This window comes from Telopea speciosissima, chromosome 8, assembly GCF_018873765.1.
Source record: "Telopea speciosissima isolate NSW1024214 ecotype Mountain lineage chromosome 8, Tspe_v1, whole genome shotgun sequence".
NCBI classification, from domain to species: Eukaryota; Viridiplantae; Streptophyta; class Magnoliopsida; order Proteales; family Proteaceae; genus Telopea; species Telopea speciosissima.
This window is the reverse complement of record NC_057923.1, coordinates 17131547-17148709: the sequence shown is the minus strand read 5'-3', so window position 1 is coordinate 17148709 and position 17163 is coordinate 17131547. Positions and strand designations below refer to the sequence as shown.

At 36.8% G+C, this 17163-nt stretch overlaps 1 protein-coding gene and 1 non-coding gene across 3 annotated transcripts in view; one reads left to right on the top strand and one right to left on the bottom strand.

Moving 5' to 3' along the window:
- Nucleotides 1-6935: 6935 nt before the first annotated feature.
- TRNAI-UAU lies at nt 6936-7009 on the top strand. Its single transcript has one exon. It is a non-coding gene; the product is annotated as a tRNA-Ile (tRNA).
- A 503-nt stretch (nt 7010-7512) lies between these two features.
- LOC122671322 (beta-glucosidase 40-like) overlaps nt 7513-17163 on the bottom strand; it is a 31034-nt gene continuing 21383 nt past the window's right edge. For both annotated transcript variants that reach the window (XM_043868470.1, XM_043868472.1), the window contains exons 3-13: nt 14352-14410; nt 13489-13564; nt 13329-13400; nt 13163-13250; nt 12699-12954; nt 12473-12588; nt 10916-11139; nt 10354-10385; nt 9910-10012; nt 9708-9816; nt 7513-7737 (exon numbers count right to left, since the gene is read on the bottom strand). In XM_043868470.1, the coding sequence (XP_043724405.1) occupies nt 7542-7737; nt 9708-9816; nt 9910-10012; nt 10354-10385; nt 10916-11139; nt 12473-12588; nt 12699-12954; nt 13163-13250; nt 13329-13400; nt 13489-13564; nt 14352-14410 (1331 nt within the window). In that variant the 3' untranslated portion in view covers nt 7513-7541. The remainder of the gene's footprint in view (nt 7738-9707; nt 9817-9909; nt 10013-10353; nt 10386-10915; nt 11140-12472; nt 12589-12698; nt 12955-13162; nt 13251-13328; nt 13401-13488; nt 13565-14351; nt 14411-17163) is intronic.

The window sequence follows — 17163 nt, the reverse complement described above, 5'->3', positions numbered from 1 at the left end:
GGGATCTCGGGGTTGTATCACTCGATGCCTTTTGGTCAGCCTTAGAATTGGAACGTGTGAGAAAGGGGTGACAACGCCCCTCTAGTGGCCCGAGTTGAAATGTTACACGTTGGGATCCCGGGGACGTAGATATACGCTCTTTGAGACGGGAGTTGGGCTAGCCCGTCATCTAGCCCTCGGATGATTAGTAATTCTTTTGCCGTTTACTGGACATGATTAGGATAAGCAGATTTGCATGTTTTAGTTGTGTGAATTCCATGCATGCCATGTCTAGCCAAATTAGAGTAATTTAGCTATGTATTGCATGTGCTACTGTGATTAGATTGTATATATTTATGCTGTTTTATCAATTTAATTGTTTATTATGTCGATTTAATTATTTTTACACCCTAGGATAGAATAACATAGAAATTTGGTGTAGGATTGCAAGTGTCATGCCTAGAGGCCTAGTATAGGACCAGTGGCTTGAAACTAGGACTGTATTAGTGAGCAACAATGGTCAAAGCAAAGGATGACCGGCTCTAGCCGGGTGGACTGGGTGCCTAACACCTTCCCAGTCTGTAACCTGACACTTACCCAATGATCTGGGTAGACCCCGACCTTATCCATGAGTCAGTAATCTCTCCCCATTCGCGGGAAATTTGTGGGTCCTAGACCCTTTCTAGGTGGCGGCTTCCTATTGACCCGTTTGCCCTCTTAGGAGGAATTAGGGTCCTTGGTTTAGGTTTCACTGGCGAGATCCGGTTCGCACATCGACGAAGAACCTAACCCTTTGTCGGGGGAATTTTGGATTTTTCGGAATCCATGGTTCTTACAACAGGCCAGTCAATCATATAATTAGTGTACTTACTAATAGAACCGAATAAGAATTACAACCGTTACTATACCGCTATCCTCTGGGCTAGGAATGCACTGGTTCTCTTATTCATCCGCATTTGCCACGAAAGGAACAACAACTCCTGAAAATTCCATCACCTGTGGGCAGAAGGGACCCCTAGGTTACTGTCATTTGGGCAAATGTCACCAACATTTTGGTGTGATATACTCACACCTAATTAATCATGCCAGCAATTAGAACTAGCAAACAAGAGTTCCGACCGTATTACATTTTTCAACTTTTGGTTCGAAAAATATACTGGTCCTCTTAGTGCAACTATTGCGAGAAGGCAATGACGTTCGAAAATCTCCTCCACCTTTAGGTGATAAGAAACCCCTAAGCCATGCTTCTCCATTTCTTGTGCATAAAAACTTCTAAACCTGGACAATGTCACCTTTGGGTAATCATTATCCACTTTGCTGCCAAAACAATTATATAACCTTGAATTACAAAAACATCACAATAAAAATCAGGCATGCTACTTTGGTGGGTCCCGCCTAATTCCATCATAACACTTTGCAATCCTAACCTTTACAACTAAATTGGGAATTCTAAAACCTATACATAAAATTAACTTTGACATTGAAGTTGCTTTGATGCATTTAAGTACCTTAAACCCCAAATCCGGGACATCCACCGCCTATCATAATTGAAAACAAAATTTGAGAAAACTGAGTCCATATACACAAAATTGTCAAAACAGATCCCTAAAGGTGTCAACAATACCCAAACAAGGTACCCAAAAATAGATCTCGAAAATCGAACACAAAGGTGGTCTTTGATTATCCAAGATAGATCTCAAAAATCGAACATTACGATGCTCCACACCCATTATAACATGCATTCAAGAGTGTAAGAAAATGTAAAAATTGTCAAAACCATGGTCTTTGATTATCCAAGATATGCCAAATTACATATCAAATCGAAGAGCACAAAAAAATAGACCACTCAGAAAAAACCACAATTATGAAAGGACCATGGAAAATTACAAATCCTAGGTCTAAATCACCTACTGTTGAAAGAGTATACAATGATATTGAAATCAAGTCAATCACATTACTAGGAGAAAAGATTCCATTTTGAGGACCATCATTGATCTACCAAAAATTTCTTTAGGGCCAACATTTGTGGCGGTTATATTAAACCGGAGTCTGGCTCACCTCCTTGTACGAAGTCGCTTCTTGGGAGCTGGCCTCCACTCAGATGGAATCCACTGGACCCACTTGATGGCAGTGGATTCCGGAGGTCGGCTCCCAAGGAGTGACCTTGTACGAGGAGCTGAGCTCAACTCTATTAAACTGCCGCTATAGTTACATACTTGGAGTAGGATACTTTTTATTGCTACTGAATGTACAAAGAACCTACTCCCGTCAAGTTCCCGTGTGTTGGAGAATGCATTATAGCTGTAGCCTGCGATTCTAAAAAAGGGAAATTGCTTAGATCTATTAGTTAAGGAATTAATTACAAGTTTAGTTGGTTTAAAATTTGTTTTACATTCACAAGTTTCAAATTTCAAAAGATTTACTTAATCTCTCAAAAGTAGTTATTGCTTATGAGTCCCAATAAAAAATAAAATTGATCTTCCAAAAGTACCCCAAACATCAATTCTCCCAAGTCCCAACCATTCCATTATGTAAAAGAAAAAAAAACAAAGAAAACAAAGAAGCGGGAAAGTGGGAAGAAGGGTAAGGGTGCACAACACTCTCCTAAAATAAAGGAGATTTATATGAACATAAATTGATTTATACTTTCATCTATTGTTTTGTGATATGCTAGTGACTTAAAACAAGGACTTGAAGCAAACACTCCTACCCCTCCAATAGGGAAAATAAAAAAAATCTGAAACAAGGATTTTGTAACCCACGCAATGGAGATTAGGGTCATATCATTTAGTTGATTCCCTATTTACAATGAACACCTCCACACAATGGAGGATTTGGTTCATCTTTTAGTTGTTTCCATTGTTCATAATGTACCAATATTTATCCGAAAAAAATATATATTTGATGCGATTAGATATCTAGATAGGGATTATCTGGATCCAACAAATCTGATTCATATTCGATCCATTTAGAGGTATTCGCATCCGTATCGATTTAGAGGTACTGGTATCTGGACACGGATTATCCAGATCCGATCACATCCGATTCATATTCGATCCATTTAGAGTTATTCGCATCCGGACCGACTAAACTGAGCCGAACCAATCGAAACCGATATGAGCATATTGAATCATGTTTCGGTTTGGGGGTTTGTGACTTCGAAACCGAACCAGGCCACATTGGATTACCATGTGCCTAAGCATTCTTCCCACTTTCTCATTTCTTTGCACTTAGTCCAGCAGGCAAATATGAGATAAAAATTTTTTTTTTACTTAATAAAACGAACATTAAAAACAATAGAAGAAAAAAAATGAAATAAAATCCTAAGAAACTCCTTTATTTTAGGAGAAAGTTGTGCTATGGAGATTAATTAAAGAAAGTGTTGCGCCCTTAACCTACTTCCCACTTTTCCACTTTTTTGTGTTTTTTTTGTTGGCTTTCACATAATGGAATACGATTGGGACTTGGGTTTTGGGATAATTGATGCTGGGGGTATTTTTGAAAGATCAGTTTTATTTTTTCTAGGAACTCATAAGTAATAACTATTTTGAGAGATTAAGTAAATCTTTTCAAATTTGAAACTTGTGCATGTAAAACAAAGGCAGAAGTTTTGATAGACGGTCATGCATGTACATGGCCTGTATGAAGTACCGCTAGATGGACATAAATGTCCATCCAAAATGACCATAAAGCCCCCCACCTCCTATTGAATGCATTGATGCACAGCATTTACCGTGTACCAATACCTTCCCCTAAAACAAATTTGAAACCAATTAAACTTGTAATTAATTTTTTTAACTAATAGACCTGAACAATTTTCCCTTACAAAAACTGTGATCATAAACCACAACTGTATATGACCACGGTTTTATATAAATCACAGCTATATATGTCTCCGCCAACAAGCGGGAACTTGGCGGGAAGGGTACTTTGGGCATTCAACGACGGTAAAAAGTAGCCTCCAAATGTGTACCTATAGCGGCCCACCACCAAATGTTTTCCATGGACACTAGTATATGGCTGTGGTTTACATAAACCGGCCGTAGTTATCTAAAAACCGTGTCCATATATGTGTCCTTAATTGCAGTTTATTTAAACTGCCGATATACCGCAATCACGCTCTCCTACTCATTACATTCCAAACCGCCGTGGGAGACTTCTTTTGGCGGCGGTTCTTGACAACTGCTAGCTTAGACGTGTCCGCTAAAGTGCAGTCGTTTAGCGTTTTTCTTGTAGTGAAGAAAATCACAAAATAAATAGGCTAAACTTTACTTTGACAGCGCACTGTCCTGTCCTGTTTGTACTGCATAGACACAGGGTCATGTGTAATGATCGTTTTACCCCCGTTTGGGTAGGGGTAAGGTGATCAATGTGCATCTCTTTGTGTTTGCACAACACGATAGGATGGGCAGTTCGCACCGTAGAAGATCTGGATCCTACCATTTTGGTAGTGGTCAAACTTTGTGAACTTGTAAAAAAAGTCCCAACTGAGTGCCTAAAAACCAAAAAAGAAAAAGAGAAGTTCCAAGCTTTAAACCACACTTTAATTAATGTAAACAATATGATTAACGATAAACAAAGAATATTCATAAGAATAACAAATCTCAAAGACTCAAACTTAAATGTAAATGACCCTAGGAAACCTTGAAGACTTCAAACTTACATGAAGTGTTGTAGTAACTGGGGGAAATTTATTTTAAGGGTCGTTTTCCAACCACTAGGAGGTTTATATGTAAAGTAGGTTTAATGCACAAACCACAAACTTTGAATTGTTATAGATTTCTTCAATGGACCTATAAGGAGGTATTAATATATAGCTTTTAAGATTATATATATATATATTTTGGCTCATAACCTGTCTGGTATACCAAGGGATGGCCTTCTTTTAGCTTCTGGTTAGGTTTATAATTGACTGATGTTCTTTTGGGAGAAAGAACGCCATCCGATCGTGTGCTGTGTGACGTATACCTACGCCCAGACACATTTGGGTGCGAAAATGACTGGCACAATACCCCTGCCTATCCATGGGGAGGAACGGTCATTTTGCGCCTAGCACACACAATAACACACGATCGGGGGTGGCATTCCTTTTCCTTTTAAGTTTTTTTTTTGTTTTGTTTGGGGGGGGAGGGAGGAGGTTGGGATGAAGATGGTAATGGGTTTAGAAAAAGGTTTAAAATTATATTTTTGTGAAATGGTATTCAAAATCCTTTCAAATGATAGATACTATTTGCGTTTCCAATCAAAATAAAACTGGACCAAGAATCAAATTAAACTAATATGGTTTATATCAGAAAAAAGATAAAACGGATTTTGGACCACAATTTTAAAGCTATATGGAAAAATGAATCTGCATTTCAAAGGTTTTGGTTTATTTTTTATAATGCAATTTATTTTATTAAAAAAAATATTTATGAAGAAAGAAAGGACAACAACACTACAAGAGCTAAGGATTGCAATTAACCAAGAATGACGGAGACAAGGGCAGCGAAAACTAACGTGAACCAATGCCGAATCAACCATGCAATATTGGGTGTGAACTAATAAATAATTTTTACCCAAAAGAAAAAACTAATAAATAATTCCTATTTTTTATCATGTTATTTTAATAAATGATGTACAGATATGAATTTTTCTCCTCTCAGGTTTCCTGCCAGATCAGGTTCGTAGGTTCCTCTCATAGGGAGGGCGGAAATGATGACCTCACCCCATCCGGGCAGTGTGTTCAGGCCTTAGTTAGTAAGTTCGGGAACGGCAATTGAACGGGAACGGATACGTACGACAATTAAACGGACTAGACGGTAATAATATTTTTCAAAAATCCGGCTTCATAAAATGCATACGGTAATAATACGGTACGCGTTTAATACGGATATAATACGGCATAGACGGCAATAATACTTTTAAAAAAACGGACATATATTCATTATATAACATGCAGTCATCACCTAATAAACAAAATAATATCATGATTTTATGAACTAAAATAAACACAATAATATAATATGCTATATAACATCTCTAAGATTATCATTTAACATACCAAAATATCAATAATCTACAAGAAATGAATGTAGATTGTCTGAAAATGAGATGAGCAAGTTGATTACCTTATCGTTAATTCATTCTTCCAACATTACATTTCTTATTATCTATAATGAGATAACCATATATTTTTAACCAGATGTGTTCTTGTGAAGGGGGATGAGTTCCCACTTCCCACTAATTAACCAACACAAGACAAGAGGGAGAGTTCCAGATATGGATCTCCACTGTACACATTAGCTACAAGAGACAGAAAAACAAAAATAAAATAGAATAGAGATTGAGCCGTTCTCGCCAATATCACACTAGATTCATTTGCTTCACTACCATCATCAAAGTTCAAAGACCAGAGAAACAAGATGAGAGTACAAGACTTAAGTGCCGCTTTGTTGAACGGAGATGGGGAGGATGATTGGAGATGGAGGGCGGCTACTATTGCCTGCTACGGTTGGATGTTCAACGCAAATCGAAAGGGATGAAAGGGAAAGTGAAATCGTTTCCCTAAATTCTAATCTTTTGGGTAATTTTTTTTTATTTTAAAAAAAGCGTATAATACGTATAATACATGTATTATATGAGTATAATACTCGAGCGATTAAAAAAAATGCATTTTTTAATAAAAATATGGGAAAATGCAGGGACGGGAGTATTATACATTTAAAAATTTGGGTACGCGCATAATACGCGTATTTACTAACTAAGGTTCAGGCAGGGGATGAGGTCGTCATTTTTGGCCCCTTATGAGAGGAACCTACGAACCTGACCGGGCAGGGAACTTGAGAGGAGTTAGATTCTACAGATATATGAAAGAAGAAAAGGGAGGGGTAGGAACTTTAAAAGGGAAGGAAAATGATTTTGATCCCAAATGTAAGTGATTGTATACTTAGAAAGCATTTTGCCAATGTTCTCTTGGTCCCGTAGCTCAGTTGGTTAGAGCGTTGGTCTTATGAGCCGAAGGTCGCGGGTTCGAGCCCCGCCGGGACCAGAGGAATTATTAATTATTTAATTTTGGGTTTTTTTGTAGGAATGTATAACATCTATAAAGATACTATCATGCCCATGCTTTTTTCTTACAACTAATAGAAGGGCTAACACTGCCAAGGTTTTGGAGCTCTAACAAACCTAATCCTTCGAACTACCTTGGCCCAAGCGGTGGTGGCCCATCACTCATACCTTTAATCTGGGCGCTTGTTGGGAGGACTTTCCATTGTTAATAGTCAACCATGCTTACCAACTGGTACCATCAAATTTGGAATGAGAAGATCGTGATCATGGACCAGCAGGCACAATGCTTAATTCTGTACCAGTTAGGGAACACGCTATATAACACACACATTTCCTTTACTTTTTCTCTTAATAATTTGTCACTATTGTATTAGTTAAATGTACAGGGAAGGATTCAAATTCTGTGATCATTCAACGAATATATACCTGGTTCCACCACTATAAGGTGTTTGTTTTATTTATGGTTTCATGAATAATTATACATTATAAAGACCTCCTTTAATACTGGTCAATTAAAGTTCATCAGTGGAGGAAGCCGAAGGAGCCAAGAAATTTTTGAACCACTGGACAGAATCTTTGGGATAACGCTTCAAATTGTCTCTGTAGTCTACGTAAAAAAGGCCAAATCTAGATGAATAGCCAGCAGTCCATTCCCAATTATCAAGCAAAGACCATACAAAATACCCTTTCACATTACACCCATCTTCCCTGCATTAATCAAGAACACAGAGAGGATATTAATTAGTTTCTTCTGTAACTTGTAATTAATAGGTTGTCATGTGAGATCTAGCTATCGTTTTCAAAATCAGAATCTAGTAGGCTGGTTCAAATCGGAGTTGGCCGATTTTGATTATGATTTCAGACCAATTATGGTCGATTTGAATCAAAATCAGATTTTGGAATCTATGGAGGCTGCTTCAGTGCCCAATTCCAAGTTTTAAAAACTTGGGCTTAGCACAATTGGTATGGCTCAATCAAGGCTGCTTCTGCTCCATTTGGTTCTATAAAAAAATTTCTTCTAGAATTTGTTAAAAATAAGAAATTGGAAAATTGGGTAAGACCAACATTGCACAAAGCATAGTACTTTTTGGTCCGCAATCACATATATTTTGTAAGGATATTTATGTAATATTCTTTCATATGTTCAAATATAATCCTACTTGTATTAATATTCAGGTTGTGAGGGGTAATCTAATAATTAGCTCATCTGATCTAAACCCTAGTTTTTCTATAAATACTAGCTGGAGGCAGCAATCTGGGTATTCCAAACTAGATATTCAGGGTGTAATGCTTTAAGCAACCTTGTGCTTAAACCCTAAATCCTAACATATTTGTTGTCATGTGATTCGTTAAATGTGTCTGAAAATTTCTAGACATGTAGATCCCAAAGTCTTCTCCTTACATGTTAAGTTTCAGTACAATTTAAGTCGGTCAAATGATAAGATAAAACTTTGAAAAATCTAAGACTGAGAAATTCAAGGGTTCATGAAAATAAATGAGAGATAGAAAAAGTAAATGATGCAATTAAGCGATATTTGAAATATGATCAATCAATCTATAATATTTTCTAGATATCCAAAAGTTTGAATTGGTACATCCCCCTTCCACGTAGCACAACTAGTACAAAGTATGAACACCAGTGTATATTTTATGATCTTTGCCTTCATTCTAAATTGTCTAAAAGAAGTTTTCACAAAGTACTCACTTGTACTTGGCAGAACCCCCCATCACATGTTTGATTATCCCAAACATATATATTTCATTGTCATGAGTAGAAGTCCAAAAAGAAAAAGTACAGATAGGAGAAAAATATTATTTATTTAGTTTTTCACTCAACCATCCCAAACATTTATACTTCCTTTTTTACCCCCTAAGGTGTCAATACATTTGTAACCTTGCTTTTTTGCTTTATGTTTTATTCCCTATAGTTGTTTAGTGGAAGGATAAAAAAAATGTTGATAGTCATTTAATACAACATATAATGTTATTAAAAAAAAGGACGTATCCAATGTACGAGGTTCCTGCAACTGTGGAGTCTGGGAAGGGTCATCATGTACTCAATCTTACCCATAGTTTCAGCAAAGAGACTGTTTCCAGACTCAAACTCGTGACCACTTGGTCACAATGGAGCAATCTTACCATTGCACCATGGCCCGTTCTCACAACACATAATGCAATTGCTATGTAAAAATGGCATATTTACCTTCACTGGAAAACTTCATTAAATGGTTTGGGAATAAGACAAGGGACAACTAAATAAAAGTGTTAAATTCTAGATATACCAATAAAGGTGTCATTTCAAAATAAATTTGTCGATAACGAACCTTTCAAAGACACATGCAAACATCTTATAATATATGAGAGAGAAGTTAACACATGTTGAACTATAACCCATGTTTATACCAAACAAAAAAGACTTTTAATTCATAATTTTTTTGGGAAGTTGTTTTTTGTCCGGGAGTGTGGCCTACGCCAACACTCCCATGTGTCTATCTCTCTCCTCCTCCAAACAGGAGGGCATAAGTGTCTTTTCATATGGGGTGGAGAGAGATAGACTCATGCGAGTGCTAGCGTAGGCTATACTCCCGGATAGAGTTCTTTTTCTCATGCTTTTTTATGAAAACTTTAACCCATGTTGAAGTTGTCATCTTTAAAAGGAAAATTATAGAAATACATACTTGATAGAGGCTAGCAAGCTTGAAAGGTAGCCACTGAGGTATTTGATCCTTTTCTCATCCTTAAGAGCATCTTTGACAGAGATGAATATGTTATTGGAGTCATCCATCCCTGTTACCAACAATAATAGATTTAGAAAGCAATATCCAATATAATGGTTTCAATTAGTGATGAATTAACATGTTTGATTTAAAGGATAATTACCATTTTCCGTGATGATGACCGGAGGATTCCCATACTTTTGCTTTATGTAATTCATCAAATCTCTCAACCCTTGAGGATATGAGTACAGCCATATTGAAGATGCCTCCAATCCAACATGTAACCAAAATATAGTAAAAAACATTAAGAAGATAGCTAAGGGTGTAAGTTTGGCCCTGTCAACCCGAACCTACCTTGAGCCTGTATAGGGCATGGGCTGAGATACTTGGCCCTGAGGGTGGGTCAAGACTGAAAATTTCTGACTCTGAGTCAGGGTCAGGTTGGGTTAGGGTTGAGGTCTCGGGCTAACGGGCTAGGCTGGGCTTGAGCTCAGCTAAGGGAACTTAGGGTTGGATTGGGATTTTAAAAAACTCGGCACAACCCAACCTTTTGCAGCCCTAAAAATAGCAATATAGGAAACAAAATAAAACTATATCAAATTCATACCTTTTGTCCAATTGGTTTCCCATCTTTGAATGCTGAAAAAATAAAAAAGAAAAAAAAAAAAAAAACCAAAAGCTTTTATCATGAGTGATTAATAAAACAAAATAGAACATAAAAAGAATGATGAGCGTTCACTCTCTTAATACAGAAACGGTGAAAATTCTTATGGGAGAGGGTTCCTCATGCCGTCAGAATCAATCTCCCACGCGACACCCATAGAACTAATTACCATCTATATGGGGCTCACATGATTAGAGGAAGAGAGAGAATATAATAAAAAAAATTCTATTGTGAGAAGGTGTATGATACATTTGTTGCGTGGGAATTTTTTTTTCAATTCTTATAAACTCAGAGTTCTTCCTAAATATTTTTATGGATAGAAATTCATTTGGGTTCCACGTGAAAACAATTATCCACATTGAAAGTGACTATCATGTGAAGACTTGTAAGGATTTCGACACCCTCTTCTTAAAGACTTGCTTTTTAAGATGAATTCTATCAAGTTCCAACAAAAATAATACTGGCCATCGATAACAAAAGTTACTGAGAATTGTTAGAAACATACGAAGTGTATCTGCACCAGAATCCGCCAAAGTGTCGTTCAACACAATACCAATAATATTAGTAAAATTGCTCATTGCATAGTATGTGGTGTAATGATTTATTCCAACAAAATCCAAAGACCCTTTAACCAGAGCAGCTTCTGCTGTGGAAAATTTAGGCAAACGACTTCCTACTCTACTTCTCATTGAGCTTGGATAATCTCCAAAAAATAAGGGATCCATAAACCTGCACATTTGGACAAATATGAATCAAATAATTAACACAAGTTAGTATAGTTACTGTAAATATTTGATATCAAAACAAACATAAATATATTAGCAACTAAGAACAGTGCAATAGTTATTCTAATTCTAATTCTTTGACGATTGATATTGATAATTTATGAGACCGTACAAAGTGTTGAGAGTTGAGACCATAATTAGATAACCTGTTCATAAATTCATAATCAATGCATACATTATTTTGAAATCTCTAGATATGTGATTTGATCTACTAACATTGATGTTGAAGTGAGAAATTGTTAGTTGACATGTGTCCATCAATAAGTGCACACCAGGCCCACCATATTTCTAGGCACAATAGGGAAGAATTTGAATTCTTACTAGGGGTGCCAAAAAAACTCGGCCATCCCGATCCAGTCCTGAGCCTAGACAGGGTTGGGCTGGGCCTGGGGATAAGGAAGGGTCGGGCTGAGTTTTAAATTTGCTAGGCCTTGGTAGGGCCGGGACGGGCCTGGGTTGAGGCCTTGCCAACCTGACCTTGTATTAATGTATCGTATACTACAAAATACATGAAAAAGTGGGTTGGGGCTTTGTTAAGTCGGTTTTGATGCCATGATGGACTTTGTTAATTTCACTATTCAATGGGCCATCAGGGCCAATCAGGGTCAGGCCGGACTTGAAAAAACTCCTGCCACAGTCGGGCTGGATTGAGGGTATACTTGGCCTAGGGAGGATCAGGCTGGGCTTGGGTTTAGGTTAAGGCTCTTAGGGTTGGGCTAGGGTTAAGGCCGAGCCCGACCCATTGACACCTCTAACTCCTAAGTCTCAAATTGAGATTTGATCCCGTTAGCCTCAATAAGTAGTTAAGGTGAACCTAAACCCATATGGATATGAGGAGAGTTGGGTCTAATATGGTAAGCCACCACCCCTAATTGTTAGGAACTAAATTGCCTATTTGAGCAATTAGGAACTCTCTCTCTCTCTCTCTCTCTCTCCTCTCTTGTAAGAAAAGAGAATACACTCTCCCTGACTCATGAAAAAAGAAGAACCTCTCATTCTTCCACTTCATCTTCTTCACCTTCAAAAAATGAAGTTAAATTCGTTGTTGTGGGAACTGGGAACTAGACAGAGTGCCACTTGCTGTTATAAAGGGAAGAACAAGTCGCAAAAGGGCTAAGTCCACGTGGAGACCTTGTGATAGAGACATTAACAGTAACCTTCTATCATCCCCAACAGCATGATGATCCCACCTCTGCTTTCATTTACAACCAAATTAATTATAACCATAAATAAAAGTGCAGCAAATGATCAAAAGGGCAAGAACTACAATTAATTACCAGCCAAGCTGAAAATCCTGAGCTCTTTGTGTTGCTTCAATATCCTCAGAAGTGTTCTTCATTGGTACAAACCATATAACATCTAATGATATCCCAACGGATCCATTCTGTTTTTGCTGTTTAAAAAAAAATGAAGAACACCAAAATCCAAACACAACCAATTTCAGTACTTCAACAAGTATTTGGCCTAGAAGTGTTAACTAATAAATCTAAGCTATATATATACCTTGTATCTTTGCCTATAAATGTTTGCCACATTAGCATGAGCAAGAAGAACATTGTGAGCAACTATATAAGGTTCTGTAGCTGAGTTTCCTGCTGGGCAATATAAGTGAAAAAGGATGGAACATCTTCCAGGTGCCTGAAACCCTACATCATAACCTTGGACTGCAAATGTATGAGGTTCATTAAAAGTGATCCAATGTTTCACCCGGTCACCAAACTTCTCAAAGCATGTCTCTGCATAAACTGCGAAGTCTTCTCTGTACAACAAATTCCATTTTAATTTGGCAAAATATTGTTCACTTTGACAGGTGAGTCTCACAGCTTTAAAATGCGTCATACTAGTGAATGGCACCATCACATATATGCATATTCTCAGGCGATGTGGGATTTTCGATGATTCTACAATTTTTATCATAAGCATATAAAAAAATAATAATAAAATTAAAAAAAAGTAATGAAATTTACAAGATTTGACGATTGAGCCATCCATTGTACTTGTCTGCTAAAGCTTGTGGAAGGTCCCAATGATAAAGAGTAACATAAGGTTCAATTCCTGCATTTATTGACCCATTTTTAAGTTTTCTAATGATAAAATTATTGTTTTATATAAAGTTACTCTAATTTGTTTTACCTTTGGCCAGTAAAGCATTGATGAGATTATTGTAATGGTCAATTCCAGCCTGATTTATTTCTCCACTGCCATCTAAGAGAGAAACAGGATTAAAGCATTAAGTTAAAAAAAAAGAAAAAGAAAAAAAAGATTAAAGAACATATTTATAGTTGTTGCTTACTAGGGAAAATCCGAGACCAAGCGATTGAGAAGCGATAGGCATCCATTCCCATATCCTTCATAAGTTGTATGTCTTCCTATAGTAAACATTGAACATCCAGTTAGTTAGAATTGACAAAAGAGAATGCTTTCTTTTGTTTGATCTTTTTTTTTTTTTTCTTTTTGTGTTCTAGACGTGTTGGATTTTCACATGAAAGTAATAATGCTGATTTTAAGGATAAGTTCTATCAAAGTCTCTAACAAGTGGTATACGAGCCAATGTTGTGGTAATGCTACACCTAATGTATACTTTTCCTATAGGAAATTGTCACAAGAATGCTGAAAAAATATTTTTTTGGAGTGGTGGGTGGGAGGGTGGGGTTGTTAAGGTAAGGATTAGGAGGCTCAATCCTGAGACCTCTTGGTAAGATGTTACAACGCCATGCTTTATCAACTGCGCTAGAAAGTTGTCAATTGAAAATTAATTTTTGCTTTCCCATCTCCTATGTAACTGCGATTGCAACGCCCCAATATGGGACCAGGATCCTTTGCAGTACTGTCAAGTGTGCGGTGCACATTCTATGGCACAACAGAGGTCACGTGGCACAAATGTCACACATGACCTCTGCTATGCCGAAGAATGTGCACCGCACACCCGGCGGTACTGCAAAGGATTTTTATCCCCCAACATGTGTGTTGGCAATGGATTCAATGGTCCTCCATCAAGACTCTTGTGACACTGGAAAAAGTCTTTCCTTTTGTCTTTTAATTAATATAATCTTTCAAGACCTTTCCAATGGGACAAAAAATAATGAAACAAAAGGATTATGAGAGAGAGAGAGAGAGAGAGAGAGAGAGAGAGAGAGAGAGAGAGAGAGGTCTCACATGATAACGGTGGTATTGATCAACAGCAACATCAGCGTTGCTGAAATCAAGAATCTTACCTGCATCATCACAAAGGGCTTGCAACATAATTAGAACGAGAAATTACCAATGGAATGCTGTCAAATATGCAAATTAAATCTTTTTAGTAATAAAATGATGGAAAACAGTTTTCTATACGGGAGTGTGGCCTACGCCAGCATTTTCATGTGTCTATCTCTCTCCTCCTTGAAACAAGGGGGTAGAAATGTCTTTTCACATGAAGAGGAGAGAGATAGACTCATGGGAGTGCTGGCGTAGGCCACACTCCCGGACAGAGAACTTTTTCCCTAAAATGATTTATGGAGAGCAAACTCATGAACAACCTAAAAGCATCATGAAGACAAAGCTCATAGAACCAAGGAGTGGAATTTGGCTATTCTGTCTTACATGAGATTTACATGACCTTAATACAATATCATTGTTAGTCTTGAAAATACAAGAGAAAGAGCATACACAAAAAGATGCTGCTATCCAAATAATGTCATGGATAATGGGAGCAATTTGGAGACGAGTATAATCCATGTTTGTGTAATTGAGAGATGTTATAATCTCTGAATTATTAGATTCCACTTGAATTTAAGTCCAACCCCAAAGATTCAGCATAGAGTAAGTGCACCCGTATTGTCAAAGCTTTACCCACTACAGTAGATGCGAAAAACATCTTTTCCGAAACTACTCTTGCAAATTAAATGGCTTAGGTGATATGTTGCAATTCTCGAAATATAAGATTTTTATTTGGATCAAATTTCCCTTCATTCTTTCACCATGGTCATCAATCCCTTTAATTATTGTATTATGCATTAGGGGAGAGAGAGCTTCAACTTTGTAATAGAGAGGTTTACCCGGAAAAAAAAAAAAAAGTGGAAAATGCCCGATCTAGTAATTGGTTGTAGCCGAGGGGTGCCAGAAAAACCAAAAAGAGAAAGCAAATTTGGATTGAGATCAAGGTTTTAGTAATCGGTATCGATATTGGTCTTAGCTGATATTGACCAGCATTGACCCGTATCAATCTTGATTTTGAATATTAAAAAACAAATGGAGGAATTTTGTACATTGCATGATATACAATTGAGATGGATTGATCATCTAATTAAACATGTGAAAATTAGAGAAATACTTACCTATTGACGGGTGTCAAAAAAATCTGAAAAAAAACCTATTAAAAGAATGGAAGAAAGTTTTCTATCGAGGAGTGTGGCTTATGCAAGCACTCCCATGAGTCTTTCTCTCTCTTTCTCATTGAAAAGATACCTCTACCCCTTATTTTGAGGAGAGAGATAGACATATGGGAGTGCCGGCATAGGTCACACTCCCAGACAGAAAACTACTTCCCTAAAAAAATTGATAAAACCCCAAAAAAGTTATAAAAAAAAATGTTTTCCCATTTATTTTTAATGTATATACGAAAATCGAAACTGAACTGGTAACAAACCCGATAGTCGATCATTAAGAGTCTGTTAGAGAAAACTGATAAAAGTTTAACTGAACCGGACCAAAATAAAAACCGACGAAAATGGACTTTGTCTCACTGGTTTGGTTTTGGTTTTGGTTTTGGTTTGGATTAATAGGACCAAAATTGATTCAACATGCTTTAAATCAAACCAATTAGAGAAATACCTACCTATCTCGGGGTGTCAATTTCCAGCCCAAATTGGTTGGATCGATCAATACTACTTGGACAAACTGGACCGAACCATTATTAGTTTGGACTTCTATGGAACTGGTAGATATCGAACTAGATTGGACCGACCAAATTGATCGAATGAAACTGGAAACCAGATTAAAACAAAAAAAAACCCGATAGAAATCGAAAAAAAAAAGAAAAAGGAAAACATGTTATCTCATTATTTTTAACGCATATATGGAAAACAAAAATGAACGGTAACAACCCGATAATGTATCAGTATATAAATTAATAATAAAAAGTATAAATTTTTTTTTTTTTATATCCATTAATTTTTAATGTATATATGAATAACAAAACTGAACCGGTAACACCCAATAATGTATTGATAAGCGCCCGTTAAGGTACATCGATAAAAAATCAAACCAAAAGCGATTCAACACGATTGAAATTAAACCATTAGAGAAATACCTACCAATCTAGGGGTATCAATTTCCAGCCCAAACCGGTTAGAATGATCAAGATGATAAAAAAAAACTGGACCGAGCCATTATTAGTTTGGGCTTCTATGAAACTTGTATACATTGAACCAGATCGGACTGACAAAAGTGACCAGGTAACCAAATCAAAAAATAGAAGAGGAAAAGAACCCGATAAAAAATTTATAAATAAAAAAATCTTTCCATTAACTTTCAATGTATATATGAAAAACCAAAACCGAACCGGTTACAACTCGACGATATTTTGATAAGAGCTCGATAAATCAATGAAAAACCAAATCAACTAGTCCAAAACCAAAACGATCGAAATGATCTGTCTTATCGGTTTGATTTGGTTTCACTTAATAAATCCCAAAACCGATTCAACACGATGGAATCAAACCAAATTGACCGATTGTGACCCTGTAGCTATCCAATGACTAAAAAGCTCACATCGTTAGTAGTCAACAAAAACATAAAAGCTACCTACTTAATCTGGAAAAACGTTCTTCCAATAACTAAAATGGATTGATTGAAGGGTGGTGATGGTACACTCAAACTGGTGGAGGAATGTTACCCTCCACAGGGAAGAAAAGAAATAGACTAACGACCTAATGCGGCTTCCTACTATTTATTGTTAAAACATTTATTCTATTAAATAAAATGGATA